At 47.5% G+C, this 26,619-nt stretch overlaps 1 protein-coding gene across 1 annotated transcript in view; it reads left to right on the top strand.

Annotated features, from left to right (window-relative positions):
• Positions 1 to 23,122, top strand: part of GRID1 (glutamate ionotropic receptor delta type subunit 1) — a 693,764-nt gene extending 670,642 nt beyond the window's left edge. Inside the window, exons 14-16 of the mRNA XM_029919939.1 lie at positions 2,840 to 3,006; positions 9,464 to 9,704; positions 20,071 to 23,122. Coding sequence (XP_029775799.1) covers positions 2,840 to 3,006; positions 9,464 to 9,704; positions 20,071 to 20,499 — 837 coding nt within the window. The 3' untranslated portion in view covers positions 20,500 to 23,122. The remainder of the gene's footprint in view (positions 1 to 2,839; positions 3,007 to 9,463; positions 9,705 to 20,070) is intronic.
• Positions 23,123 to 26,619: the final 3,497 nt, after the last annotated feature.

Genomic DNA, 26,619 nt, shown 5'->3' with positions numbered 1-26,619 from the left:
ATGGGGCCTACATAAAGGGGATATAACCATGATGGGTAGCATGTTTGGGCTTCTTATAGTTGGCATCTGAATGTTCCTGAGAGCATGGCCAGGCCTAAGAAGACTTCTGTGTTACACAGGGTCTTTGACACACTAGGAACATGGGGAGATATCTACAAGGTCCAGAAAGTTTTCCTGGAGCCTGGCAGGCTTGGGAGACCCAGGGAATGATCTGATGCTACATTTTACTCAGCATGGGGCTAGGAAGAGGATGTAGGAAGCTCTGGGATGCTGAGGAAATGGGGCAGGGATGTTGGTGATGGAGAATATTTTCATAAGGCTAAAGCCCAATGCAGCTGGAGCCTCTGATGTGGTCCACGAAGAAGATGGGGCACATCAGCCTCTCCAGGCCCCCCGTTCAGGCGTTGTCAAGTAGATTAGGGACAGGCCACATGCTCCTTGATGTAGACATAAACATAATAGTAACTTTAGTGTCTGTTTTAAAATAGAAAGACTCAGGGTGCCTGGGTGGCTCAGTCGGTTAAGCATCTGACTTCGGCTCAGGTCATGATCTCACAGTTTGTGGGTTCGGGCCCCGCGTTGGGCTCGGTGCTGACAACCAGCTCAGAGCCTGGAGCCTGTTTTTGGATTCTGTGTCTCCCTCTCCCTCTGACCCTCCACTGCTCATGCTGTCTCTCTCTTTGTCTCTCAAAAATAAATAAAAACAGTAAAAAAAAATTTTTTAAATGGGAAGACTCGCCAGCTCAAGAAAGAGAACTACTCTCCCCTCTTTCTTGACTGCCTTCCTGGTTAAGGGATTAGCAGCTGAGATGTTGTCAGCATCCCATCCATGTATTTCCTGCCTTCTCAGCTGAGGCCAGCAAGACGATAAATGCTTCCTTCTTGCAGCTGCGCTCACCTGTCACTGAGCCCAAACCGGAGCCACAAACACTTGTCCCCTTGTAGGAAACTAAGTGCCCCCATAGAATCGCTGCACCAGATTTTTGTCGAGTCAGTTTCCACTCAATCTGAGCCAGCCTATTTCCTTCTCCTTCTTGGAACATCACTTGAAAGGTGGAAACGAACCTGATCTTAATTCTTCCTTCAACATGACATGCCCTTTTGAAATCGTACAAATAACAATGTCTGATTGTCATGTTGAATTGCAAGCCTGGATGTGAAATGCTCCAAAGTCAGACCGAAGCCAAATATTAGGTCATAAGTCAACATTTTGCTGAGAAACTTGGATTCTACGAGATTGAAAATTTATATCTTTTCAAGAGAAAACTTGTTTGCCAGCAGGAAAAAATTTCAAAGACTGTTATCTTCCCATGTGGAGGGAGAGAGATGAATGTAATTTTGCAACCTGGGTCAAAGTCCTTTAGGGACTTCTGAAATTGGCTGGGCCAAGGAATGCAGCTTTGATGTAATATTTGGATTGCTCCCTGAGGTTCAAGTCCATATGTGGCACAGTTGTGTGTGTCATTTCTTACAAGGTCTTTGGGCAAAATTGTTGAATGGCCAGTAGCAGCTTCTTCATGATGGGGGATGCCACGCTCTGCTCACAAATCCTTCTGATGGAAAACTTCTGAAGAGAAAATGAGCCATTTTGGCCCACAGGCACTTTGAGTCCTAAAAGAAGTAAAATCTTGACTACCTTCATCTAAGTAACAATAGCACTCTTTGGAAAGTCTCAGTGGACCTGAAGACTCACCTGATGCAAGAGATCAGCACAATGCCCAGAACGATGCTGCAAAGCATGTAGTGTGCCAGCTTGATCTCTTGTCTGTGATCAGCTCTGCCACCAAGCCCAAACTGAGGCCTTCCGGCACCTAGTGCGAGCGAGTTGTGGTGGGAGGGAAGATGTGATAAAGAGGCAACTATGTGCTCACTATAGAAGAAAAACCAGGCACTTGGCTACATTAAGAACATTATGCTCTATTTTAAGCCAGCCAAGTGCCTAGTTTGCATCTCCTTCCTAAAAGCAGAGCAGCTCAATTTCTTCCAAGTGCCCAAATTCCAGGCAAAGTTGGAGTTAAGGCTCAGGATAGAAATGAAGGTCTGCTGTGGATGGGTGTGATGGGACTTTAGCGTGGCCACAGGCAAATTTCTAATGGAATAATCTGCAACCACTGCATTGATAGAGAAACCTCCTGTGTGTGTGCATGTGGGCCTCTGTGTGTGTGTGTGTGTGTGTGTGTGTGTGTGCATTCTTGCTTGTGTGCCTGGGTGTCTGCACATGTATGTATGTGTGCATGTTTGTATGCATGGGGACACTCTTCTGTGGGCAGTGGAAGGCACATGGCAGAAACACAGCCTGGCACCATAAATATCAGGACTCTGCTATAGGTTCTTCTCTATGTATAGAAAGTTCAAGTTCATGACTTAGATATTAAGTCATCGCCACTCAGGGGGCACTAAACCTAGGGTCATCTTCCACATTCACCATAAGCAGGGCTCAGCCAGTTTCCAAGTAGAAATACTGAATGGGTACTATTACACTCCCCTTAAATCTCTGGTCAGAAAATCTCAATTCCCTGGATCAGACTTCCTGCACTTTCCAAGGTGACCTTGCTAATCTGAGAAACAGGTCCCTGCCATTTTGAGCAGGTGGCTAGCCTCAGAGCCCACCTACAACTCACCTTTCCCACTCCTCTGTGTGATGTGTGCTGTCCTGGAGCATACTGGAGACACCACCATGGCCTTTTGTGTCTAAACACAGTGAGTGGCAAGCCAGTGGCTTTGCTGTGCTGGCTGTTGGCCAGGGGGCCACCTTGGAGGGCAAATCCCACAACTGAGCTACTAGGTGCTCAAAACTGACACAGGTCTACCTGACTCCATGGTGATTTTGGTCTTTCAGGCAAAGAAGGGGAACTACGCCTTTTTGTGGGACGTGGCAGTGGTGGAGTACGCAGCCCTAACGGACGATGACTGCTCTGTGACTGTCATTGGCAACAGCGTCAGCAGCAAGGGCTACGGGATCGCCCTGCAGCACGGCAGCCCCTACAGGGACCTCTTCTCCCAGAGGTAGGCACCGTCAGACAAGGGGGGCTTGGAGGATAACCTATTCTTAGGAGGCAAGAGCCAACACAAACTTAGTTCTTCCTCACGTGACCTCAGCCCCAACTGTGTACCAGCACATGCTCCTCCCTCCACCCCAACGAGTACGATGCCAGCTGAGGATGAAGAAGAGGAATTATATGGTCCTTTCTCATGGAGGTGCATAGTCTCACTGGGAACTGTGAGGTGGGCAGGCAATGCCAGCACAGGGCAGTAAGTGCAATTAAGAGGATATTCTAGAGTTGGAGGAGGGCAGAGGAAAGCAACTGATCAGAACCAGGAGGCCAGGGAGAGCACCTAAGGCCTAAAGGATGAGTAGGAGGTAGCCAGATAGGCCTAGGACTTTAAAATTAAGTGAATAATTAATTGGATCTAACAAGGGCCCAATAAATACTTATTATTGTAAGTTTTAGGAACATCTAAAATTGGTTGTCAGAGGGCAAAGTCAGTGTGGGAAGTATCAATGTGGTCTTCAACAAAAGTGTGGTCAGAGAAGCAGATTGATTACATATCCATGTGCACGGGGGCTGAGGGGACAGACGCTATCTGCTGGGGCAGGCAAGGGACCTGCCTCCTCCCCAGATCAGCCTCCTGGTAAATAATACTAGCAAATGGTGGGTGGGGGTGGGGATAAGTGGGGAGAGGGTTTTATAGGCCTGGGTGTTCTAGCGTAAGCAAAGGCACATGGATACCGTCCACCAGAAATGAAACACTGTGTCTAGTTTGTATTGGCCTGTCAAGCTCCAGTGTAATTTGCCAGTGGGAGTCCATCCCTTCTTGAGCCTTATCGTCTCTAGACTCTTGAGCATGATCAAGTTTCCAAGTGCTCAGTCTAGACACCTGGACACCTTACTTGCGAAAAATAATGTCATCAATACCCTGCTTTTTCTGCCAGAAAAACTTATCTTAGCCTTTGGCTAGGGTTTCTTGGCCTTACCAGACAAGGTGGAAGTGAGCAGCATTGGTAAGCTCAGTGGCCTGCTAACTGGGGCTCCTATTCATAAGGGCATCCATGCCTTGGGGTCATCACTCACACAAGTCCATGAGGTGACATCCTGGTGAGTGAAGAGGGCAGGACTAAGGAGCATAGAGAGGAAATCCAAAGGACAGGTTCTGTCTTTGTCCATCAAAATCCAAAACAGCCGAAGTGTCCAAGTGAAAAAGTTGATACCCAGGCATAGGGACAACACCAGTTGACTGGTAAACACAGGCATCCCAGCACTGAGGGTAATCCATTTGGAGGGGCGAGAGTTGTTTGAGGTATCATTCATTTAATATTCTGAAGCTCAGAGAGGGTCACTCATCCAGCTCCTGGCAGAGCTGGGAGGAGAATGCAAGTCTTGTGCATATGTTGCTGTCAGATCTCCAATCCCTACTGCCTTCCTTCTCCTACCTTCTAGATGTGGGTTAGGCTTTTGTGATCCTGAGTACCTGAGCCTAAACCCCATTTGGGAAAGGCTGAGGAGGATGCCCTACAACCCATCCATTCAGTGGCTCCTTTGCAAAACTGGGAAAAGAGATAGAACTAATTAAGTTAAATGAGGCTTCTAGGTTTTCTCTAGAACTTAACCAAATGTACATTCTGTGCCTCCCTTTGCTTCCTGGAGCAGAGAGACGAGAAGGGAGAAGGAGAGGTAGAGATTTATCAATTGTTCAGAGTAAAGATATGAAGAAAGAATGGCTTCTCACCAGAATATGTATTACATTGATGTTCTTTTTAAAAATTTTTTTTAAATTTTTTTTTGAAGGAGAGAGAGAGAGAGACAAAGTGTGAATGGGGTAGGAGCAGAGAGAGAGGAAGACACAAAATCCAAAGCAGGCACCAGGCTCTGGGCTATCAGCACAGGGCTAGATGCAGATCTCCAACCCACAAACTGTGAGATCATGGCCTGAGCCAAAGTCAGATGTTTAACTGACTGCATCACCCAGGTGCCCCTACATTGGTGTTCTTAAGCTTTACCCCAGTTAATTTTCTGAGACAAGAGTCCCAGGGCATTCCATAGACCATCAACCTGTGAGCCCCTTTCTGGAACAGATGGTAAGGAAGCTGGTGGGGACAACACAGCAGCACCAAGATGGTGCTCCAGAAGCACAGGGTACCTAGTGAGGGACGCTTAGGGTCTTCGTGGGTATGATCTGCCCAGAGATCTCCCGAAAGTCTGCTAACGCGAATGTTGACACACTGGAGAGAGGAGAGCTTGCTTCCTGGCTGGATTGTTCAATGAGTCAGGGCAGCAGAGGCTTAAACCAAGAGGGAACCTAAGGATTTTCAACCTTGCTCCCTTCCAATATTGTAAGGCTTGCTGGGTGCAGAAGTAATTTGATGTCCTTCGTGTGGCCCTAGAATGTAGCAGACCAGGACCAATGTGGGGGTATGGGGTCCCAAAATTCAGGCTTGCCCTGGAACAAGCCTGTGCATTATCTATCAACTTACTGACTGTGGGGTTCTAGTCACAATTTCTCCCAGTAGAGACTCTGTGGTCTGCTCCCTCAACCCCAGGGGTGACCATTAAAAAATGTGGCTAGTCCAATTTCCTGGTTATTCTGGCAAGACATGATTTATTATGCTTTGCTTTCATTAGAAGGCCATGTGCTCTATGACTGTGAGTGAATGTCCCCCGTGGGGCTGTGCTGGCCTCCAGAGTTATCATCACCTGTCTCTATGTCGTAGCCTCTCTTGGGCTGGAAGCAACCTACTCCCTTACCTGGGAAGACGGGTATCTATTTAGAAGGAACACTCAGACCTCAGGTTGTCAATGTAATGCTTCCATTTGTTCTTTAAGAGGCTCTCCATTGTATGATGCCTATAGGACCGTAAGCTGCCTCTAGTTGGAGTGTGCCTGAGAGGGGAAAGGGGGCAGATCAAGGAAGCAATGCTTTATGCCATTTATAGGAAAAAAAGGTCTTATATAAATCACAGATCCTGGAACTACTGTAACTTTTTTTCCCTTAGTCCTGGGAACTAAGCAGTCTCTTAGGTCTATAGGCTACACCTTCTAAGTGTGTATGGCAGGGCTGGAGTGCTGTAGCCTGCTTGTGGACCATGGCATCCAGGGCAGGCATTCAATAAATGTTGAACAACTTAAAAGCTATTTATAGAGCACCTACTGTGTAGCAGTCTCCCCAACTATTGACCAGAGGAAAGGACCTGCAATTATATCTGTCTGGAATATAGAACAGCTGGCTTCCAGAAGTGGCTATTATCATTCCTGCTTACTCATAAGCAGGAATATAGATTATTATAGTGTGTATTAGTTTAGCCTCATTCTAGGACTCATTTTGTGCCTATGACTTGTTTTATCTTTCCTCTGTTGCTTACATGTTTAAAATTTCCTTTTGATTTGTTTGTTCTTACTTTATTCTACATTTTCCTATAAATTGCCGTACATTCTTCCTGGAGTAATATTGGGCATGAAAATGCATACAATGAAAAGGAGTAGGAGGAAGAGAGGCATTGGCAGAACTAAGTATCCTGTCTGGTATTGCAGTCAGTGAGTGGAGGAGTACAAATCAGACCCTACAGCCAGACCCTCTAGCCAGATTTTATAGTCCCATAGACCAGAACCTAACTCTCAGAGAGCCCACTGATTGCACTTAGCAGCCTGATGTTCTGGAAAGAGCATGGCCTCTCGGGTCAGTATGCCCAAGCTCTGAAGTGTAAACTTGCCACTTTCTAATTGTAACCGTGAACAAGTCATCTAGATGCCGAGCCTCAGATCTTCAAGATGTAAAACCGATTCAGTAAGAACTACTTTGCAGGCTGCTAGGAGGATTACAGCAATGGGAAATTATCGGTCCCTACTATGTTCTCAAGAAAAGGCAGTGAGTGTCAGTAGGAATGGACTGGATAGCGCTGCTATTCAGCATTGGCCATCAGACTGTGCAAATTTAACCAGCTTTTTTAGAGCTTTTATTACTTGTCATAACTTGAGCTGAGTGGTGCCCATGTGTCCCTTTTCCGTTTTGGCACAATCGTGCTGTGGTAGGAGTTGGTATGATCTCAGATTTTAGCAACAAGAGTGCAGAAGTTGAGAGTTTGCATACCATGGCTAGTGTGATGGTGTGGTCTGGGTTTTCATGATATCCATCAGAGCAGAATCTATGCTCAATACAAAGCTCTGCTGTCTCTTGTCGGTGAGCCAGTCATCTATCCATGGGTCTTCTCAAAGCCACGAGATCCTACATATCCATCCCTGGGGTTCCTATAACTGCAGGAGGCCTAGCTTACTCAGACCTGCCAGCATAGACTTAAATAGTGGCCTTTCAGCATGAGCCAGTGGCCAGCTTCCCTAACATGTCCAGAGCCACACAGAGGTAGTGGGGCACTGAAGCTGCCCAGATGGTCATGGGATGTGCCATGTGCCGCTGTGGTGCTCAGCAGCATGCCAAGCACAAGCCCAAAGTGCACAGGTGCGTGTGTCAATCATGTATTTATCTCAGTGACCAAGTCCCAAAAGGCACAGCAGCATATTAAGTCTTCTGTACGGACTTGTGTCCTTGGCACTTCACAGACATTATCTCATTATCTCACCATGGCCATTTTAGTTTAGATTAGTTTTCATGAATCAATTAATATATTCATCCATATATTGATGTGACCAACATTCATCGATGGCCCAAGTTGTGTCACCACTGTACTTGCTCAGAAACCATGGAGAGTAACACATAGCCCGTCCTGAAAGATCTACTCGCCCAGTGGGGCCGTGGGTCCATCTTGCAAAGATAAGCCAGCCAAGGTTAACAGGGGTCAGTCACTTGTTCCGTGATACCCAGCTGAGACCTGGTGCCTCCATTCCTTACTTCTTGCACTGAGCCCATCTATTCACAGCCTATGAAAGACCGTGCTATGCTGGGTCCATAATGGTGACAGGTCAGAGGACCCCCTCTGGGCTGTCACCTTCCTTCTTCAGCAGCCACACCCCTTGCATGGCCATCGACCTCAACTTCAGCTTATGGTCACAGCTGGCCTGCAATGCAGGTCCGGGGCAGAGACTGCTCAACTGGACAGTTGGAAGTGAACTTTTCTTGGCTGTACAGAACCACTACTCTGGAACTGTGCACACCCAGAAGGCTCAGGGAGGTCACAGCAGGTATTATCAGCTGGATATATCACCATGGACCAAGCTGAAAGAGTCCCTCTTCCCAGACAGAAAAGCTTGGGTGTGAGGAGCCTGGAGACTACCAGATACTACTAGCTCACTGTTCAGACCACAGGCTGACAGCGGAAGTTCATAAAATACCACAGTGAAGGAAAACCACCATCCAGAAACCTACATGGGGAATATAGGAGCCCAGGGGTTTGCCCCCATCTTGGCGATGGAATCCAGGCTCCCTCTCACACCTTCTCGGAGCCCACATTCTTGGCTCTCTTCCTGATTTAGCTTCAGCTCCCACCATCTTCTTCCTCACCCTCCAGTCTCCAGCCTCAGTGGCCACATTGTGGCATCTTAGACATACTGAGCACTTAGCCCAGACAAGACTTTCAAGTACGGCTGTAGGTTTCCTTCTCATTGAATGCCATCCCTGCCAACCACAAAGTGAATTTGGCAGGATATTTCACTTCTCTGTGCCTTCTTTCCTTTTGTATAAAAATAAGAGAATGGAAGGAACCATCTCAAAGGGTTGACATGAGAATTAAACACTATCTGTCAAACACTTAGGATATATCCTGGCACATAGAACATGCCAGACAGGTGTGAGCTATTTGACGGCTAACCTTCCTTTAGGTAGCTGTTCAACTGTTGCTTCCTTGATGAGGTCCTCCTTGTTACCCCCCTGGTCTGGACCCCCCCCCCACACACACAATGCACCATTTCTTAGCACCTGTACTTTCATGTCATGGTATTGATCACACCTTCAGTGTCCACATTGATTGCTCTAATTTGTTTCAAGGTCCATGTATGTGTCTCTGGGCCATACCCTCAGCAGTGTTGAACATCATACATAGCACAAGGCAGATACTCCTCAAATCGAATGAATGAATGAGTGATTTGGGGAATCCTGGTGGGAGAAACTTACAATGTATTGAAATTTTTAAAAAAGCATTTTTGTAAGTCCACAGTCTTGAGCGCTACCTTATCCAGGCCTGTGTTTTCCTATTTTATCCCCAGAGCTTGACCCAATCCCATGTGAAGGGTCCTTATGTGCTTTGCTATTGAACTTTATCCATGGGCTGTGACACAGGGTAGGAGGAGGCACTGAGGCCTTTAAGGAGGAGAGAGGCAAAACCTGAAGTGGGTTTTGGGAAGAGCACTCTGCCTCAGAGTGGAGAATGGATTGGGGAAGGAAAAGTTGGGGCAGAAGAAGAGATACCATGGTTCAGCATGGTCTATGGAGGGGCCAGCATGGCAGGGAAAGGGCCAAGGTGCCCATGATCACACTGATGCGGTCAGTGGCTGTGGCTCATATGGATTGTATCTTGCAGGATCCTGGAGTTGCAGGACACTGGGGACCTGGATGTGCTCAAGCAGAAGTGGTGGCCACACATGGGCCGCTGTGACCTCACCAGCCACTCCAGTGCCCAGGCCGATGGCAAATCTCTCAAGCTGCACAGCTTTGCTGGGGTCTTCTGCATCCTGGCCATCGGTCTCCTCCTCGCCTGCCTGGTGGCTGCCCTGGAGTTGTGGTGGAACAGCAACCGGTGCCACCAGGAGACCCCCAAAGAGGTCCGTGCCCTGAGTCCTGCTTCTCCTTTCTGCATCCTAGAGGCAGGAGAGTCCCACTGGGCCACTCGGCGGGCGGTTTTCTACCAGTTAGTATTTACTGAAGTCACTTGTCTGAAGATGGCAGTGTTTTATTTGGGAGGGGATGGTGTCCTTGTTTTATGTTTATTTTAAAGCAAGAGAACAAATGTAGGGGATGTTTTAATGCTTGAACAAAGTGCCAAGGCACCAACCATGGCCACTAAAGTCCTGTATTTATCTATAGAGCGGGTACAGCATGAGCAGCGCCAGAGAGCCCTTCCCCACCCTGCCCCGCCCATGTGCCTCCACCCTGACCTGGAGAGACCAACTGTAGGGTAAGAGAGGAGACCTCATTCCTTCTTGGTTCTCTTTGCCTTCACATCAAGGGCCACAGGGCTCTACTCTTCCAGCATGCAAGTAGGGACTGGTCCCTGCCCCTCCTATCGCCTCTTCCTCCCTTCCTCCCTTCCCTTCCTCCTCCTTATAGGGCCCAGCCTTGCCCATGTTCCTCCATGAACACCCAGCACAGGGAACATTGTGGCTCTGTCCAGACTTCAAGTTCTGGCACAGATTCCTCCTTATGTGTGCCAACCACAAGCTGATTCTTTCCATAACACTTCCTTCCATTGGGGTTTTGTTCTTCTTTGAGTTCAGTTTTTTTAATACAAAGCCTCCACCAAGGCACCCTAGAGCCAGTTTCCCTAAGGGAGGGTGGCAAGGAGTGCCATTTGGGGATGATATGTGCCAGCAGAAACCTACACATAGGCAGGGAGGCATAAGCCGAGCCACTCCATTGCAGGGCTGCCACTATGTGCTGCCTGTACCTCAGCTTCTTCTGAATCATAATCAGCAGATTATGTTGATACAAACAGGTGTAAATTTCCAACAAAATGCAGCAAAGTAACCAGCGCCAAATCCAAAGAGGCGGTGTCACCATGGCCACCATCTCTGCAGCGTGGAAAGACTGGTTGGTCATACTCCCATACCAGTCTGTAATGGAGCCCCTGGCAAGGTGGGGGTGAGGACAGTGTTTCCATTCATACCAGGCAGTGAGCTCTCTGTCATCACACTTAGTTTTTGCTGGAAGGATCTTGTCATTTGATTCAGCATGTTGGAAATGTTCTGGGGACATCCATCTTCCTTATCTGCCTTCTGTGTGCTTCCCTGCAAAGAAGTACAAAGCCTGGGTCTCCCATGGTGCCAGTGCTTCTCCTGTTATCCCTTGGCCACAGGAAAGAAGGAAGAATGAGACTTGAGGGGAAACCACTGAAAGAAACAGTTAATGGTTCTGCTTGAACTTCTTTGGCTACTGGAAAATTATTTTGTGAAGAATTCATTGGGAGGGACTGTGAATTATTCTGATGAGTAGTTTTAAGGAAAGGCCACATATACATCCCCTTACCAGTATGCTTTTACCACCCAAGTGTATATGTACAGAAGCATCAGCATGAATCCATGGTAGGGTGGCCCTGGAGCCTTCCCCAGTGAGGCAGGGGAGGAACAGATCCCATTTCATTCTCTATGTTGTTTGGTTTGGGTTTTTTTTTTTTTTTTCCAAACCCAATCAGCCGCAGCCTGATCCTCTGTGCATATGCCCTTGGGTCAGGGGAGCAGGAGAGGCTCTGGGTGGGTGAGCATCTCACTGTCATGGGAGTGCTGACTTGGGATGGCATGGGCAGAGTGGGTGCCCAGGGGACACAGGCTCAACCCTCCAGAATGTCCCTTGTGAACCAGGTGCATAGAGAGGCCATTCTTCCTCTGGACAGGGCATTCTCATCTGCTTCTAGTCATCATGTCCCTTCACATCCCCTAGTTTAGTGTTTAGTAACAATCCTAGCCTGGGCAGTCCAGAATGAATGATTACAGTGTGTGTGTGTGTGTGTGTGTGTGTGTGTGTGTGTGTGTGTGTGTGTGAGAGAGGAGAGAGAGAGAGAGAGACAGAGAGAGACAGAGAGAGACAGAGAGACAGAGACAGAGAGAGAAGGGAGAGGGGGAGAGAGAGGAGAGGTGGGAGATTGATTGTTGGAGAGACATCCAAGGCAGAAGTGAAAGAGAAATACAGAAAAAAGACCAGGAGACCAAGAAATGACCCAGCTGTGAGGAACAGCTCTCTTTGCCAGTAAAGCATCCTGTCTTCTCTTCTGGCTTCTGCATAAGCCCCAGATCTCAGGTGTAAGAGAGGATGAAATACATTGGTCCTATTTAGGAAATGTGGAAATTTCTGCACCTGCCCATATCCTGCTTCCAGATAATAATGAGGACCAGTGAAAAGACAGGTTGCAAAAGCATAGTAGCTTTCCTCCAGCCCCTTCTGGTGTTGCTAAGGGTTGCATAATGGAAGAAGGAAATATTCCCCATCTTTTCCTGTTTTTATGGGTTTCTGATTTTCAAATGAAATTTCTCCCTCTTTCTTCTTCCTTTCATAAATATGCCTGTGGGGGCACAGTCCGTGTTCCCAGGGGGCTCACTTCTGCAGGGGAAGATGTGTCAGAGAGGTTGACCAAAGCAGTCTCCATTGATCAGGGCCCTTCTCAAGAGAGCAGAGGGTACCATGGATGTACTGAGGGGCACCCAGCCCAGCCTGGGCATGGTGAGGTCCTAGGGGGCAGGGGTGCCTGTTGGTGAAGAGTTCTTCAGGCTCAGAGAACTCAGGGTTCAAGGGTTGGTACAGATCCTAGAGCTGGAGGTGAGATTGGAAGTTGCACATGAGGCAGGGTGAGCAACATGAAGGCAAACAGTTATCACACCTCCCGGAGCTGTGGGGGCTGGAGTGTCGGCATCAGCAAGGGGAATGTGAGTGCGGGAGGCTGAACCAGGGAACTTGCTCCGGCGGACGTGGGTGTCAGGCCAAGCGGTTTAGACCTCATCATGCAGGGGAGAGGGACCAGGAGGGGGTTGAGACAACAGGATATTAGAAGCATATCTTTCAAACCTTCCACAGATAATAACGGTATTTAAACCAGACCACTTTGTGTTACTGTTTGACTGTGTTTTATAGAGCAGCATTCTCAATTAGGTGAGAGTGTCTGGTTTATCTTAGAATGCTTCATTTTGGGGCATTGGCCGTATTTCTTAAGAGCCAGAAACCTGTCTTTGGGTGTAGTTCTAGTTGTGTTTAATGGCTTGTGCTAAGATGCCTTCAGACTTCAGACACCTACTTGAGGAAGAGTAGTAATGTGCGTTCAACCCCTTAATATTCATGCGGATTTGAGCTCATATTTTTTCTAAGGAATCAGACTATTATGTAGTTACCCAATGCAGGTGAGAGCAGCAGGCTTTGTGGTTGCAGTAAAGAGCCACCCTCTAGATTTATGGGGGAAGTGGAGCCATTGCTCTAAGAATAAAATATTCATGAAATAAAGATGAGAACCACACAAATGGGAGATGACATGAAGAGTGAGGGATGAATCATCCGTCATTGGGCCAGGAGCTTAGAATGTTTGTGCCTCCTGCCTTGCCTGCCCTCCCCACCCCATCCCTGCTTCCGTCGCAGACAGGAGCTGACAGGCTAGGGTGGCTGGGCAGTAGTGCCAGTGGGTCAGCTGCTGTCTGTGTGTCCCGGCAGCACACACCTGCTCTTTATGAAAGATTTGTGATGGGGGACACCCACGTTGGCTCCTTACCCTTCTCTGCCTTCACTCCTCTGATGCTTCTTCAATTTCATGTAGAGATTTTCTCTCCTGTACATTCCCCTTCTTCCTTTATGCCGGCCTCAGAGTGTTGCCCAGAAGATCAATGAAGGAAGGCATGGAAAGTGCCATAAGCAGCACCTGCCCATGGGACGTGCTTGGTTAATGACGGCCAAGGCGCTATTCCCTCCCAAGGACCATGTGATGGGCCGTAAGGGGTGTGGGGAGGACAAGTCACATCTTAGGGCACCTTCTCTGTGCCAGGAAGACTACATATTATCTTCTTAACTCCCTGATTGTCTTTGAGATCATTGGAGGAAGGCATCCTTAGGGCTGGAGAAATGGGATGCAGAAGGGACAGGGACAGAACTGGGATATGAATATGTGGCTGCCACTGGACCTTCCATGGGGCGTGTGCAGGAGCAGGGGTTCCTGCCCGACATTTGCCAGAGGATCTGGGGAATGAGAAGTGTAATTTGGGTTTTTTTCCCTGAGTCAGGATGCTATCTCCTAGCTAGGCACTGGCATCCTCTGAACCCCAGTTTGTCTCTCTGGCTGCAAACTGAGCCTGGCCCTGTGGCTACACTGCTGATATCAGACCTCTTAGCATGAGGGTAAGGATAGTGAGTATGCATTTCAGCTGTTATGCCAGGACCTTCCAGCAAGAAGACAAGATTGCTTATCTTACACCAATGTATATCTCAAAAGCAGCTCGGACATCACACCCCTCTGTAAAATCTCCCCTGTCACCTCTCTGGTCTGCCTCCCTGTGTGTATACACTCATGCTGACTGAGTCCAAATTGCTGCCAATAGTTTACCTGCCTATCCCTGCTTGGAGTCTGTTGGCACTTCTCCACCTCTATGTTGCCATCACTTTGCCCAGTCTCTGGAACAGTAGAGCCTCTCGTTAAGAAGTGATGAATACAACCCAAGTATTGAGCACCTTCTACATGCCAGGGACCAAGATGGATGCTTTACCAAGAACATTAGCTCATCTTGTAGTAGGAGCTCAAAAGTGTTTATCGAATGAATGAACCAGTCTGGGCTCCTATAATGAAAACGTTATTAATGTTAAATGGTTGTGTAATCATTGCAGCTGGATCAATGGCTTTCAATTCTGGCTACACATCAGAGGTGATTAATCCTGGAGCTTTTTAGAAATACAGATGCTTGGGCTCCATTCCCCAAAGGGTCCTATTAGGTAGATCTGGACAACTGTAGTTTTTTAAAGCTCTACATGTGCTTCTGATATCCTGCCAAGGATGAAAACCACTGGTCTACACAGTCGTTCCAAGGGTAAATTGGGAACATACAGATTTGCATAGTTGGAAATAGCCCAGATTTTGGAGCCAGGTAGATATAGACTCTGATCCCAGTGCTCCATTTACCATGGAATAGTGTGACCTTGAGCAAATCTCGTCACCCCTAGTCTCAGTTCACCCCAAGTACTCCTGCTGCTACCACCTATGATAGGAGATGTTCATTAACTCTTTCTTCTTTTTGCCCTCTCCTATGGACTCTGTGACAGAATCTATCAGAACTCTTTCTCAATGATGCTCTGAAAATTGTCCATCATCTCTTGAGGCCACTTCATTAACTGCTCAACTTCTTTGCTCTTACCAGCCACTACTTTAAAGTCTCCAGAGCAACACTTAAGATCATATTGATGGCATTTTTTCCCAGCCATTGGGTCTCATTTACAATCCGGTTGGTGTCTGTGATAATGGGAGAACACCTCTACAACCATCCCAGTCAGGTGTGAAGTCCCCTGTCCCATTGTGTTCCTGCCCAACTTAAAGTAAAAGCCATTGGACACCAAACAAAGCCTGCTCTAACAAGTCCCATGTGTAACTGGCTGTTACATAGATGATAGTTTAGTTAATTACCGTTTTCCAGTACACTGAATTATTTCCACGTTGGTGAACAGCGGCTTAATTACAGAACTTTATCTCTCTGCAAGACAATGCCTGGGAGAGGGTCCCCAGTAACCTCTGTTGGTGCATCTGTCATCATGTTTAACATGAGGTGAGAAACACAGAGCTGGAATTCAGCTGGGTTCATGGATAAATGCAGTCCGTGGATTTTATGTCATATTCAGGGATGTTTGACTAGGTCAGTTACCTACAGTAAATTAATGAAGACAGCAGCAAGTTTCCGTGCGGTTGAACACCAAAAACTTGAGATAATGAGGATGTAAACTGATGTAGTTCACATAAAAAAGTCCATTATTTGAATTTGCATAACATAATAGAATGTCCCATTTTGTCTAAAATATAGATAATTATTCACATCACTCCTGCCTCCTTCCTTGAGCAGGCAGATTATTTCTGCCTCCTTATTCCTTGGCTGGGGACTGCTGGAAATGACTTAGTGTGCGCTGACTCTGTGGCCCCAGGTGATCCAAGATTCAAGGCTTTAGTGCATAAGGTGGTTTTCTCCAGTTTTCTGCACTTCAGTTCTGACCTCTAGACGGCAGCAGAAGCAGGCAGCTTAGAAATGGATTAGGAGGCTTTAACAGACTACATGTGTTGCAGTGGTGTGGGGGAGTGGGAGGGCGAGGCATTTTTGTTAAGTTTTTCTCATTTTCCCATCCAGTTAAACAATCAGATATGGGCAGCTCACGATGCCACCTTGTTCTTCTGGGATTTGTGTTGTGTTGCAGCTAGCTTCCAGCAGTAATAGAATTTGAATAGAATGAGGCCCCACTGGTGCAGAGAGGATTAATTACTTCACTGCCACTTGGGGTGGGAAGGTCTCCCTGGAAAGTCTGTTCAGTTGGTGTGGACGTTTTCTCTGTGTCTTGATGTGGAGAGGCTATAGGCTAATGACTAATCTCAATTGGAAGCTGATACCCACTGCACAGTTCTACAATCCTTGGAAATGCTTCATTTGTCCTGAACTTGAGACAAGAAGAAAAATATATAGATGTAGGCAACTATTCAAGCTCTTTCCTCCCAAAGTACTGATTCTCAGGTAATTGGTCTGTATCCACACCTACACTCTCGGCTGGTTTTTTTTTTTTTAAGGTTTTTTATTTATTTATTGAAAGACAGAGAGAGACAGCATGAATAGGGGTCAGAGAGAGGGAAACACAGAATCTGAAGCAGGCTCCAGGCTCTGAGCTAGCTGTCACCACAGAGTTTGACGTGGGGATCAAACCTACGAACTGTGAGGTCATGACCTGAGCTGAAGCCAGATGCTTATCTGACTGAGCCACCCAGGCAACCCCTGGGCTGGTTTTTATTCTAGGTGCTTTGGTAATACCAGATCAAGGCCTCACAGCTGTGATTAGTATGCTAGATTGGTGCCTGTTTCCAACCACTTTCATAATTCTACCCCCTGAACCTCTTCCTGAGTGAAGGATTTCATCTAAGAGACCTCCTTTGCTCACATTTTTCTTCAGAGGATTTTGGATGGCTGGTCTTCCCCCAAAGTTCTCCTGTTTTGTGGCCCTGGCATTCAATAGGGAGGGCTCCTTTCACTTTGCCCCGACTCTCAACTCTCTGCCTTCCTGTGGCCTTTTTGGACAGGAAGTTCTCCTTTCTCTGTCTCTAGACCCCAGCAAGTTGGGGAGCATCTCCTGAACACTTTCTGAGAAAAAGGGTCATGCCCTTTATTCTAACTACCACAGTGAACAAGGCTGGGACCTAGACACTTGCCTTCCCCTCCAAATTAGTAGAGGGATGCAAAACCTGAGAGGTTATTGAATACTGAAAATGAACCAAAGGTTGAAGGGGGGTGAGGGGAAAGGTGGTGGTAATGGAGGAGGGCACTTGTGGGGAAGAGCACTGGGTGTTATATGGAAACCAATTTGACAATAAACTATTTAAAAGAAAAACCAAATTAGACCACTCTTAAATGTGACTTCTTTCTGTCCCCAAAAGGCTTCTTAGAGCTCTCTAAAGAAAATACAAAGGAGGAAAAGGTGATATTATGCAACTAACTGGTTCTTCCAATGATCCCAGGTTCGTTGGTCATCGGTTTTCCTTCTTCAACGGAAATGAAAGATTTTGCCAACAGGGACAGCTGGCTCTCTTGAAGCTTTGCTGTCTGCAAAGAGCAGGGAAGGTTATATTTATTATGAAACCCTAAGAGTTTCTGAAATTCTTTCTTAACTTCTCCAGCTTCCAGGATCTCTGATACTTGTGTTTTGCACTTCCCACATTTTGACATGAAAATAGCCTATAGATGCAGTTATTTACCAACAGAGCTATGGCACCGACTTTGGCCAATGCAGATGAAAGAATTTACCCAGGGTACACAGCTACCGTGAGAAGGCTAGAGAAGCAGGATGGGTGGTGGGCAGTAGTCAGACTTGTCCACAGAACTGGGGGGCAGGGAACATGATCTAGGAGGATAGTCATGGAGCAGAAAGTTTGTCGAAGTACTACTGCATTATAGGATGGACAATCAACTCTTTTCTGTCTCTTTATCTCTTTGTTCAGGATTCAGTTCAGTCCTATTGTCCTTGCTTGAGTCATGGTCCTGCATCTTAGCTACAGGTAGGCAGGGCACCTGCCAAACTGTTATCCAGTGAGAAAGAAGTAATTCCCTCAAAGCAAACAGACCATGGTCTTAGGAAGGCATAATTGATGTCTGGTGGCCATAAAACATCCAGTGACTATTATAGCAGTTTACAAAAACTATTAAAAGTAGTTTCATATGCAAGACTAACAACAAAGCAGATAAAACAGAGAGAAAAAGGCAAAGTTGTACAGAGATGGATCAACATGTTGTAAGGTAATTAAGAGAACTTGAATTCAGTGTCTTGTATTTTTTTTTACAACCTTAAGAGTCATGGGAAGGCATTTCCTATGTCACATTTTGTCAGGTTAAATAAAGGGCTGTTACTCTCCACCACTCTCCCCCATTCTACCCAGGACTTGCCACCCTGGTGGTGTCCTCAACTTGGAGCTGGTTTCCCAGCAACAGCGAGCTGAGCTCAGCTGTGTGGGGCTTCAGATCCCTGGAATGTCGGCTTTGCCCATGGAGCTGTGACAGTGAATTCTGATGTTGTTTCCATCTTTGAATGAAATCACGCCCCCTACTATCTTCCATCCTCAAATCTGTTGGTTTTCTTATTCTCAGGTTTCCTCTTGGCCTGGAAGGAGTTTCTTACTGTCTTGTAGGGTTTGTTAGTTTTCTTCTTCTGTGAAAGTTTCTGGAAAACACGGAAGCCAATGTCTGACTACCAGTCTTGAACTCAGCAAAGGTGTGGAGAGAGCAGTGGCCCTGCCTTCTCCATACCGGCGGGCATTGAGAACAAGGAGTAAACTGCAGAGCCAACTTCCTTGTCTGAGGAAGGCTGGACTGAGACTTCATTGGGGTTGGCCACACATGGGAGATGGGTACCAGCTACTCAGGGTGGCCTCCTCCTGGGGAAGATCCTCTCCCGCCAGCCTCCTAGGAGCTCAGAGCAGCCACTGGAATGGCCCCTTTGATTTGTGTGGTTCCTTCTTTTTCTTTTGAAAGCCCATTCAGGGCCTTTATATCTGTGGTATTTCTAACCTCCCTACAAGATGAGCATGGAACAGGTTCCTCTCTCTACCAAATGGATGTCACCATTAGACAGCCTGTGGTGTTCTGTCTCAGAGCAGAACATTGACATGGTATTTTTTTAGGAGTTTGATATCAGGAAAGTGTGGGCGGTAGGCATGACCTGGCCTGGCACATTGGCACTCATGCTGCCTAAAAATAGGAGTGGGACTTTGAACCTCACTGAGGAGCTGGCATGGCTCCTTTGTGGACACCTGGTCTTGTGCCCCACCTTGCTGGGGGGAACCAAGCAAATAGAGTACCTCATTTTTGTATTTTAGGGGCTTTCAAGAAGTTTGCCTTCCTTGATTTTTTTGATAGTGTAGAAAAAACATCAAGTTATTTGAAATGAATTTTATTCTCTTTCTTAAGCACACAAATAAACAAAAACCATTTTCTTGCCACCATTTACCTTATGGAGAAAGAGTCAAGTGTGAGGGTCGTCCATCTTGGCTGTCTCTACCATCTTGATACCAGGAAAGTCATCTAAGCCCTGCAAAGGTCCATTCCTCACCATCCCCACCATCTTCCTCATCCAGGAACTAGCCTCATGGGCCCTAGAGACAAGGATATGCCTGCTTGCTGGCATCTCTGGAGATGGGGAGAACAGGGTTTTTAGGGTAACCAGGCCCCCACTTCCCGCTTCAGCCTTCCCTTGCTGTCTCAGCCATTCACAAGGGTGGTGACTCCAGGAAGGTCACTGGCCTTCCTGAACCCACGCCTCTTTTGTGTCCAACGGGGATGATCCTATCAGGCCTTCTGAGCATTGTGAACTCTATGGTAAATACATGGGACTTGCTGGGGGCTCAAGAACCAGGTCCTTTTATTCCCACGGGAACACCTTTTTCCTCCTTCTGTCTCTGCCAGTTCTTCAAGGCATCTTCTCACAGGGGGTGCCGCTGAGTGTGATGGTGGCTCTAAGCCGAGTGAGGAGGGGAGGCACAGGTTGCCAAGGACTGCTTGCTGGGTGCTTGCTGGGATAGTGTCATAGGCCACCAGGTCCCCAGATAACTGAGGTTTACCCAGATGTAGGTGAGGGGGTATGGGAAGAATGGGGGGTGGTGCTCATCCAGTGTTCACCAGGCTTAACAAGCCTAGGGTCTCCAGGCCTCCCAGAGTTTGTAGAAAGCCAGCCTTGGCTCATGTGAGGGCTTGGCCTGACCTTCCTGTGTTTTCCCACCAGGACAAAGAAGTGAATTTGGAGCAGGTTCACCGGCGCATGAACAGTCTAATGGATGAAGACATTGCTCACAAGCAGATTTCCCCAGCGTCCATTGAGCTTTCGGCCCTGGAGATGGGGGGCCTGGCTCCAAGCCAGGCCTTGGAGCCGACGCGAGAGTACCAGAACACACAGCTCTCGGTCAGCACCTTTCTGCCAGAGCAAAGCAGCCACGGCCCCAGCCGGACACTCTCGTCAGGGCCTAGCAGCAACCTGCCGCTGCCCCTGAGCAGCTCAGCCACCATGCCCTCCATGCAGTGCAAACACAGGTCGCCCAATGGGGGGCTATTCCGCCAGAGCCCGGTGAAGACCCCCATCCCCATGTCCTTCCAGCCTGTGCCGGGAGGCGTCCTTCCAGAGGCCTTGGACACCTCCCATGGCACCTCTATCTGACCGCGCCGCCTGCCCTCCTGCCCGCCCATCCACCCACCCGACCAGCAGAGCTTTTTAATACAAGGAAACAACAACACAAACCACACACACATGCACACACACACAAAGACTCTTTCATTTTTCCTGTACATATGTGTAAATAATGACAGAATGGAGTGGGGTAAAAGTGTATTTTGAATATTCCCAATTTTCGAAGTCAGTAAAAAAAAACACAAAAACTGTATGAATGACTTTGTAAATTTTGTTCTATATGAATAAAAAGGCAATTACTTGTGATCATTCTGAAGTGCCAAAGAAGCCCCCTGTTCCTGGGCCTTTCTGAAGGCAGGAGGGGTGATCCGATAAGGAGCCCCTTCCTGCCGGGGGAGAGGGGAAGATAAGCAGCCAGTCCCTTTAGAGGAAACCCAAATGCTGCTTGTTGCCATGTCCCATGGTTTCCTGCCACATTCCTCTGCTCTTGGCCCTTGGTTCCTCTTTAATCCTCTCGGGTAGATAAACAGTGAGCCAGCATTGGCCTGACCCCAGGCCAAAGGGCTATAGAGTGATCAGCTATTCCAGTCAGCATGGGACTTAGGAGACTCGTGGGACCTGGGGCAGTCCTCTTGGTCACCCACTGCATGACACAGTGTGCTGTGGGCCCAAGAGAAGAACCCACAGTGAGGCAACCATGTCTGAGGGCTTTGATGCTGACATGCTCTAGGGTCATAAGATTGACCTTGTTTTTCTACTTTCTTTTCCTAATTAGAAGAATCAACAAGTGATAGAATGTGGGAGAAGGTGGTTAGGTTCTTTCATTGCCTTGGGAGGCTTGGCAGTGGTGGGCTTGGGCTTGTCCATGGGGACGGAGAAATGCTAGGTGGAGTCCAGGTGAGGTGGGGAGACCAGGCAGAGGGAGAATATCCCCTGGGGTTTGTGGACTGTGGTTTCAGGTCATAGGATTCTCTTGGAGGAGTGGAGGGAGGTGCCCCAGGTGAGCATGCCAGTCCGCTAGGTGGTGGGCAGTGTTGGGAATAGGTCAAAGGGACCATGTTTGTTCAGATAGGAAGGACCCTTGGCTTCTAGAGAAGGAGCAGTAGAACTTGGTGTGATGTGAACACAAGTAACTCTTCATCACCCAGGGAAGTAGCCCCAGAAGTAAAAGAATGTCTCCAGGTCCAAAACCCTGCAGGTAGTCTGCCAAATGGGGCCAAAACATAGCATGAATCCTTACTCCATATTTTGCCCCCTTCTCCAGACTAGAAGCCTTCAAGCGGTGATTGAGCCAATAGGCAGGGGCATCTCTGCCTGAGAGCATCATATAGCCTCTGAGATTCCCAGGACTATCCCCGAGCTAAGGAACGTTCTGGTAGCTCTGTTCCTTAAGGCTAAGACAGCTAGATAGCCATGCCTCCCTCTCTTGTATTTCTTGGGACAAACTATAGAACCAGACAAAGAACTAGTAGGAGCAGAGCAGTATCACTTTGGCTCTTCTCCTGCTGAAGACAAAGGTGATCCTGCTCTCCTAACCTTCCAGGGTGGTGCACACAGCCCACATTGGGCATCAAGAGGGCTGGGCTCCCCTCCCCATCCCCAGCTGGGCAGTCATCAGTGAGCTGAGAGCCCATCTGTGGTCATGGAGAAATACGGAGACTATTGACTGCATCTCCTATAGCCTTGTAGAGTTGCTCCAGAGGTATATTTATGAGGGTGATAACTAGCCCCGGATTGATTTCTTTCCTGAAGTCCTGACTGACATGATTGAGCAGAAAGGAACGGCTGCATCACATAGTCAGCTAAAAGCACCCTGGGGAGAAGAGTGTTTATAATTATGTTATTTATCTCTGGATGCTGAGAATGGCCTGATATTAGCACTACCGAGGCGATCCATTGACATTTCTCCCATCAGAGCGTGGAGAGCCAGGAGCTGGGCGCATGCGCATAGTGAAGCCTAGGTGGACGACGGTTACCCTGAGGAAGAGCAGGCTTCATTTTCTTTCCATCAGCACTTTGGGGGGCCCTGCCCTGGATGGTCAGTTTTTCATATATATCTATTTTTTTAATCAAATTCTGGTCTCACTGCCTTATCTCACTCCCAAGTCTGTTTTTACCTGAGATGATCTGTCTTCTGGGGTACACCATGGATGTTTTCTTGGACAGCTTTGCTTAGAATGGGGTGTCAGGGAGAAGAGAGAGATGGCAGGTGTGTGTGTTTGTGTGTGGGTGTGGGTGTGTGTGTGTGCATGCACGTGCTCACGTGCACACGTGTGCAAGCTTGTGTGTGTGTGAGAGAGAGTGTATCTTTGAGGAAAAGGTATCCTGCTTATTAAAAAGAAAAACCCTTAACACCTCATGGTGTTATTCTTCACCATGTTTATGTTATTTTTTAAATTTTGTACCCTTGGCATGAGGGAAAATGATTGATATTCAAGTAAGTTCTCAAAAAAAAAAACCAACAAAAAATCCCAACTCAGATTTCTGTGTCAGCTCAGAATGTATCTTTTTTTCATGCTTTGCTCTTTGGATTTATAACTCTGTTTAGACTATTCCATACATTTTAGGTATATTTTGTGCCTTCAGACACTGCAAATAATAATCAGCATTTGGATTAAAGTTGTTTAATAATAAAACTTGACTTTGCTCCCTACCCTCTTCTTCTCTTCAGTGAAGAAACGCTATCTGCCTGTTTCCAGGGAATGCTGTGGTTATGAGTCGAGCTGTCCCATTGGCATGGGCAGTGGTGAGGGAGACTTCTCTGACCAAGTGGGTCTCAGACATGCCTGGGGGTGGGGGCACACACTCCTTACCTGGTATATGTCCAGAGTCTGCCCGTATCAACCAGGGGACAATGTGAGGGACAGGCTGAGAAGCAATTCTAATTTTCGGTTAACCTAACAATTTCCTATAAAATGTGAGTTATTAGAAAACTCATAGGAGAGACTTTGTCCATACTGCAGGAAGAAGTGCTCCCATGGCCTTGTGAGGTGAACGACCTCTTATCTGTCAGCTGACTGTTTCTTCTCTCATCCCTACACTCATTCTGACCTCAGATACGTTGTTTCTCTGTGCTTAGGTCTAAGGGCTAAGGAGCTCTCATTCTTTGAGGGACCACAGCATAGCTTTTCAACATCCAACCCTCAGAGTCTGTGTGGATACCATTCTCTAATGAATATCCATCTGCCTGGAATCATAGCATGGGCCCTGGACCCCCCAGATTCATATACCCCCAGCCCTACTTTGTGCATCACAAGGTTCCCCTCTGACTTCCAGGCCTTCCAGGGAGAAGCCGCTCTACTGTCAGCCTTGCACCAAATAGGGCCGACCCGAGGAGTTTGGTTTTTATTCTCAAGATCTCCACTTCCAAGAACTGAAAGGAGTGTCTGGCCCTTGTTCTTGTGCCCCTGCACCAATGAGAGGCATCTCCAAATGTTGGGTGCAAATTCCAAAGGCTAGGGGGCAGGAAGGCAGAGACCCAGTTGACACTCCCAGATTATCTGAAAAGACAGATGGATCTGGACAGCTCTCCCAAAGGCTACATTTCCTTAAGGAACTGCCCAGTTCCTAAATTCTAAATCTTTCCAAATCTTGCCAAGGAAGAACTAATTCCACATTTAATTTTGTCTTCTCCAGCACTGAAAGAAGAGCAAAGACACACCAAGGAAGGAAAGCTCACTGGGCCTGATGGCCATGATGGTACTGAAGGGATATTTGGTTCCTCTGGCCTATGACTTCTTATTTAACAATCACAGAGAGGGGCAAGTTCTGGTGGATAACGATGGGCTCTGCATGACCATGTGCTTCTGAGATGAAGGGGTTGCTTACTCACAGGTCTTTCCCTTCATTTTCAGTTCCCTTTCTTGGGGAGCTTATCTTTCACTCCCATAGACATGTGCTCATGAATTAGCACCTGTGTCTCAACAAAAGCCTTGTTTTACACTCTTAGCTTTAGCAACATGAGCTAGATGAAAGCTCCAAGAATTCTTAACTGCCCTTTCCTTGCCACAGACACAATAAAAGAGAGCATTTCTGTTCATAATGTAACATTACTTAAATCTAAAACATTATTTTATTTCACCTCATTAGGTGCTTTTAATAAATGAAATCATGTTAGATTCTTATTATGCTCACCCTTCATACCTGGAAACTCCGAATAGGTAACAATTTTTTATGCTAATAATTACTGTCTTCCCCCCCCCTCCATGGTATGTAGATAGGCAGAGAGATTAGTCATGAAAAAAGTGCACAAATTCCAAGTAAATCAGGTGAGCTAACAGTTACCTTCTACAAAAGAGGAAGGGAAAATTGTCAGTGATATCAGTCTGACCCTCCCTCCAGCTTTCATTCTTTCTCCTCTGAACTTGACTTTGGGTGCTGGGCTCCAGAGAGAGGAGTGGTTCTCTCCACAACAAGAAAAACTCCTGCTACAGAAATTTGCAATGACCATTGGCCAGGATCTGGAAGAGGGGACATTAGGGTGAGCGATCAAATGTGTCTCAAGGAGGGGTCAGTTGCTGGCAGATTCAAGCATAAAGTTGCCAGGGTAACCAGACATCCAAGCTCAGAGGAAAACAAAATACTCACCAACACTGAGACCCATCAACACACAAAATAAGAATACACAGGCACATGTGCACTTGTACACACACTATGCACAGACACCGAGGTCCATTCATGCACACACATTAGTTCAGTCTCATAGAGTTTGAAAGCACACAGCCAGGCACTTGGGCAATGCAAGCAGATGAATTCATGCTCATCAGATGTGGAAAATAGAGTCTAGTGGAGGAAAGAGGCTGCTTCAGGGCTGCCCTGCCCATTGGATGCTTTCAATGCAACAATCAGTCAAGTGGTTCTCTGCAATCAGCTGCTGTCTAGGGAGCCATGTCTCCTGCAAAGTGGCCTCCCTCTGACCAGGTGTGTGCACAGCAAACCATCCTCTGCCACCAAACGCTTGCTCTGAAATCCTCCTGATTTTCATTCTCCAAGGCATCGTAATGGTTTCTAAATAAAAACGCCCATTATCATATTCATATCAGCGGCACATTTGTTGATCAAGTATGGTGTTGCAGGGATTGTATCATACCCTTTATATACAAATGCTCTTTCATCCTCAGACCAGTTTTGCAAGGTAGAAATTACTATCCAAAATTTATAGGAAGGGAAAATGGGACTCAGAAAGGCATGGTCCCAAAGCTGGTATGTGACAGTGCTGGGAGTCACACCTCCTCGGCTGTCTGACTCTGTAGTGCGTGTTCCTGTCAGAGCAGCTGGTCTTCCCTGGGTGGGGAGCACACTGGATGTCCCTCAGCCCTGGAACACGTGCTGGCCTTCTCTGTCCCAAGGCTCAGCAGCTCCAGCCCTGCCACTGCCCTTGGCTTCCACATCTGCTGCCTCCTCTTCAGTGGCCTCAGGACGTGTTGGTGAGTATCTTTCACAGCCCTGCAGTGGCTGTGGCTGGCCTGGGCTAACAGGGTCACTCTTAGCCCCAGTGCCTGGGCCAGGCATCAGCTCTGCTGACACTGCCTTTGGCCAGGCAGTGCATCAGGGTCCACCAGGTTCATTCAAGAGGGCAAAATGGGCTGCTTCTCCCAGGGTCTCTCTTCCTTCCCCTCCTGCATAGGGTAAACTGAGTCAGGACAGGGAAGCTCTAGGACTTACAAGTACTCTAAAGAGCTTTAGGATTCTCCCCTAGAGCAAGAATGCCTCCCCTGAAGTCCCTGGATAGATCATAGAGGTGTCTGAAAACCTTCTACAATCGCTTGCCATATTGCTGAGTATGTGTATGCATGTTTTTTTTTTTTCCAGGAACTGGGCACGTGTATTCAAATATATTCTTGAAATTCTTTTGTAAGAGCTCTAAGTCACTGCCATGAAGAGCGGGCAGTCAGGCAGGCCCCTGGGCCCCATTCTGTCAATGCCAGTGGTTAGGTGTAATCCAGTTTCAGTGCCTATCTCCGGGAGGGGGTAATAATCACAGAAGAGTAGGCAGAGAAGGGGGTGTAGGAAAAGTAAGGCCCCCTGAGTTCTAACCCAGAGGCAGGCAAACCTCACTGGTAGGACACACGACCAATTGCAAGACACAGGGGCAAAGGGCCAATGCTCATACCCTGGGAGAAGTGGTCCAGACAAGGCACAGGGTATTGA

Source organism: Suricata suricatta, chromosome 2 (assembly GCF_006229205.1).
Source record: "Suricata suricatta isolate VVHF042 chromosome 2, meerkat_22Aug2017_6uvM2_HiC, whole genome shotgun sequence".
Classification (NCBI taxonomy): Eukaryota; Metazoa; Chordata; class Mammalia; order Carnivora; family Herpestidae; genus Suricata; species Suricata suricatta.
The sequence above is the reverse complement of the archived record's forward strand: the minus strand, read 5'-3'. Positions and strand labels throughout refer to the sequence as shown.